The 3,823-nt window shown below is 42.5% G+C and overlaps 1 protein-coding gene across 1 annotated transcript; it reads left to right on the forward strand.

Moving 5' to 3' along the window:
* The first annotated feature begins 1,176 nt into the window (after window positions 1-1,176).
* On the forward strand, window positions 1,177-3,186 carry LOC109944230 (uncharacterized). Its single transcript, XM_020548923.1, has 3 exons — window positions 1,177-1,220; window positions 1,683-2,404; window positions 3,044-3,186. The coding sequence occupies exons 1-3, from the start codon at window positions 1,177-1,179 to the stop codon at window positions 3,064-3,066; spliced, it is 789 nt and encodes a 262-aa protein (XP_020404512.1). The 3' UTR covers window positions 3,067-3,186.
* Window positions 3,187-3,823: the final 637 nt, after the last annotated feature.

Consider the following 3,823-nt stretch of genomic DNA (forward strand, 5'->3'; position numbering starts at 1 on the left):
CTATACAAAACTTGTAAATCCATGATAGTATAACAATTCTTATTAAGTGATATAGTCCCAAAACTATATTTACTGGTAGAAAAGATAGTCCAAATGTTGATTGACAGATTTTTCCAGTTTTCAGACTTAAAACAGTAGTCTGAACCTGAGTTTCAGTATTTTGAGCTGTTTTTGGAGATCAATTGTGCCTAATCCATGAGGTTTTGGGCTGTAGAATATATAGAGTAATTAAATACCATATGATGGTGAATAAGTCTCCTTAAGTGACTTTGGTTTGATCCTACACAAAAGTTGGAGAGAAAGCTTGCTCAAAGTTGGACTGACAGATAGTGCTTTAACTGCATTTGGTTCAGTTCTGAAATCTTAAATTTGTTGTATGGTGCCAAGTTTGGAGCCCTTTTGTGGCTGTTTTGTAAGGTTTTATACTATGGTGCTTGTAGAGGAATTAAATACCATATATTGGTGAACAACTTCCTTAAAGGGTGATGGACATGACCCCATACAAGAATTGGAGTAAGAACTGCTTAAATTGGGACTGTGTTGTGGCTGAAACTGAATTATATTCAGTTATTGAAAACTGAATTTCAGTGAAAGTTGCTGAGTTTGGAGCCCATTTGCAGCTGATTCATGCAGTTATAGGCTAAGAAAGCTATACAAAGGTGGATGATCATGTGTTGGTGTATACGTTTGGTTAAGGATTATACCCCTAAAGCTACTTGGAACTAGGAGAAAAGGTTGCCTAAATATGGACTGTCAGGTTACTTGGACTGAGTTTTTGTTCAGAACTAAAATCTGAATTTTAGTGAATAGTGCTCAGTTTAGAGCTCTGTTGTGATTAATCTATGTGGTTTTAGACTGTATTTTCTATATCAAAGTTGAATATCATCTAATAGTGAACAAGTTTCTTTAAGCCAGTGTGACGTGGTGCTGCACAAAAGTTGGAGTAAAATGTGCCGAAATTCTCTCTGTCAGACATGTGTGTTCAGTCTCTTATTCAGTTAGCTGCAGCTGGTTCCTAGTGTATTCACCTCACTCTGGAGCGTTATAACTTTTGATCTATGAATCTTTGACCTAAGGTTCCTGAAGTAAACTTGTAAAGTTACATTTTGTGAACAAACTTTATTAACCAAGGTTGACATGTATTGCTTGGAATCATGAGGATCGAAGGGGTTACAAATGAGGGTTCAGTTTGGTGCCAAATTCAGTTCAGATTCTGAAACGTATTCAGTTTTGCTGAATTTTTAGAAACCATGTATTCCTTTCAGTGTTGGACCCTTCTAACTCTTAATTCTTGGTGAATGACCATTACATCAAACTTGGAGATCTATTATGGAGGAATACTTCTTATGATGAAGGATCTCCCTGTTCTTATTTTAGATTAGAAGAAAACTTTGCTCCAAGTCGAGCTGTTGGGCTGGTGGTGGACTGAATATTGTTCAGCTGACTGAAACCGGTTCAATTTTAGTGAGAAAAAGATCTCCATGCCACTGATGTTTATCCTGTACATGTGCTCAGTTCTCTAAATTTTTCTCCTTTGTTCCACTCGTTCTTATCCAATATCTAGTACACGTACTCCCTGGAAGTCTCTCCGTGCGTTGTCTCATCTCCAGAAATCCACGTGCAGCCCTGAGCAGTGAGCACTAGCTTCTCCACGTCATATATCCCCTCACCCCATCGCTTAGGCAGCAGCAGCCGAGCTCCCTTCTCGTAGTGCCCCTCGCATTCCTGTTCTCAGCCCGCTCTCCTCTCTGCTCGGTCTCCCCAGTACTTGCCTCACCTGGACACGTCGTTCTGTTGTTACCACTTGCCAGTCACGATCTCTTCCTTCCTGGAGTTTGCGTGTTGGGAGTCCGTGGATCATGGCTGAAACTGCACGCGTTCTCGTCTCCTTCTCTGGCACATCATTGTGTGGAGCTGCTGAACGCCACTGTCTCTAGCTCCTGTATCGTCGTGCCGGCGCTCGGCTCCCCAACTTCGCTGTTGCCTACTGGACCTGCTGCTCTCTCTGCAACAGCTCGTCGGCTCCCTAGAAATTCCCCAGCCGTCGCCTGCCTTCTCGCGGACGTTCTCCCTCGTCGCGTCCGCAGCGCTACCGCGACTTCAACATCGCCCAGGTGCCCCCTACTCGGTTTCAGGCCATTGCACCAAACGCGCATCTCCAAAGTGCCATCGAGTTTCATCTCACCTCACGGTGGCCAGGGATCTTCCAAGGTTTCCTCGACCGTGTGGCGCTCGTTTTGTGCTCACGTAAGGTCAGTGAAGCTCATCAACTTGGAATTTTTAACTCTACTATTTTGTGCTGACCAGAACAGAACTCCGCCGCCGTGGTTTGGCGCCGTGAATTACCCCTGCGTCGACCCGTTAACTCGCGCCATTTCCGGTCGAGTTCACACGCGCACTATAGGTTTGTGAGATCACTGAAGCTCTCTGGTAAATGTGTTTTTGGGATCCTTAGTGCAGTTTACAAATTTTAAGTAATTTAAGTGTGTTCTAAAAAGGATTAATTGAATATTTAGGGAGCAAATGTGAGCACCAAAAATTGTGAGAACTTTTGAGAGTCTTGTTATCAGAAGATAAACTCTTGGTAAAAGTTTGTGGCTGTTTGTAAGCCATTTGCTCTGAAATCCTTGTAGAGTCCCTAATTGGAATAATAAGAAGAACATAATCACATGTGGATTAGAACTTTGGAAGAAGGAACAAGTTTAACAAGTGAAACCTGATCTTTGGATAAAGAAGTAAGAGTGCATAGTGGGATCTGGATTTTTGGCGTAGTTTGAAGATTGTTCTAATCCTCTAGAAGTTCAAGTTGTAGGATTCAAGTCAGAGAAGTAAGTCCTTACTTAAGGCAAGCATAGAGTTCTTGGTTATGGAGGCAGAGTTCCCTGGTGTGGTCTGAGAGCTTAGTGATGATATTAGAATGTTTAGCTCCCCTATTGTTTGGTTAGTTTTGTGTGCACCTTTAGTAAGGTGTAGTTTGTACTGCTTTAAAGTATTTTTGTAGTTGCATAAGTATATGCATTCATGTTCATATCATTTCATGTAGAGCTCCCAGCAGAAGGAGTGTAAATTCAAGATGAAGTGGTTGTGGAAGAGGAGTTTGCTCCAGTGCCTATTCATCAAGTGGATGGAGCTATCTAACTGGTTATTGGGTAGAAGATCTAGAACCTCTTCTCTGCAACAAAGGCAAGCCCCGGTGCATTTGCCACCTCCCTTGTGTTTACAAAATTTTATCACTTATATGTTGCATTAGGTAATAGGAGTTGATTGATTAAACACTTGATGCATTACCATCCTTGAAAGATTGATTATCATACCTTGTCACCTGTTTTATAAAAGCTAGAGATGCTTAGTCATGCTGATAGACTAAGAAAAATGTTTTTGATCTATGACTCATGTTTTTTTACAAACAAGAAAATGGGCTTGGGATAATGAAGGCATCAAGACGTTGATAAATTCATTATCCAAGCATGGCCCCTCTGTCAGGCGCCAAAATTTTGAAATAGTTTAAAATGGGACCAGACGCTGAGCAGGAAAGGTCGCCCGTCTGTGTCGATTAAGGACCGTACCGATTGTTGGCCTGATGATCTAGGACCTTTTAACTGGCCACATACCTCGTCATGGGTAAGCCTGAACCCGTCTATTCCATACGTGAAAAGACAACCGCGCACTGGGCGTGGGAGATGGTGGGAGTAGCAGTTACCCTCCTGGCAAGAGGCTGAATGGTAGGGTAATGTGCTCCCGGGTAGCGCGGATCGGTTCATGTAGTGGAGGATCCGTGGGAATGGTTGACATATGCAAGGGTTAAGTGCTACATATGTCGTGT

Source organism: Zea mays, chromosome 2, assembly GCF_902167145.1.
Source record: "Zea mays cultivar B73 chromosome 2, Zm-B73-REFERENCE-NAM-5.0, whole genome shotgun sequence".
Taxonomy (NCBI): domain Eukaryota; kingdom Viridiplantae; phylum Streptophyta; class Magnoliopsida; order Poales; family Poaceae; genus Zea; species Zea mays.

What these genes read in the sequence shown, in the direction of transcription:
- LOC109944230 (XM_020548923.1), top strand. Translation starts at nt 1,177, where the DNA reads ATGAGGGTTCAGTTTGGTGCCAAATTCAGTTCAGATTCTGAAAC. An exon ending in TTCAGTTCAGATTCTGAAAC is followed by an intron (nt 1,221 to 1,682) that starts GTATTCAGTTTT and finishes CCCATCGCTTAG; the next exon opens with GCAGCAGCAGCCGAGCTCCC. An exon ending in AGTTCACACGCGCACTATAG is followed by an intron (nt 2,405 to 3,043) that starts GTTTGTGAGATC and finishes CATTTCATGTAG; the next exon opens with AGCTCCCAGCAGAAGGAGTG.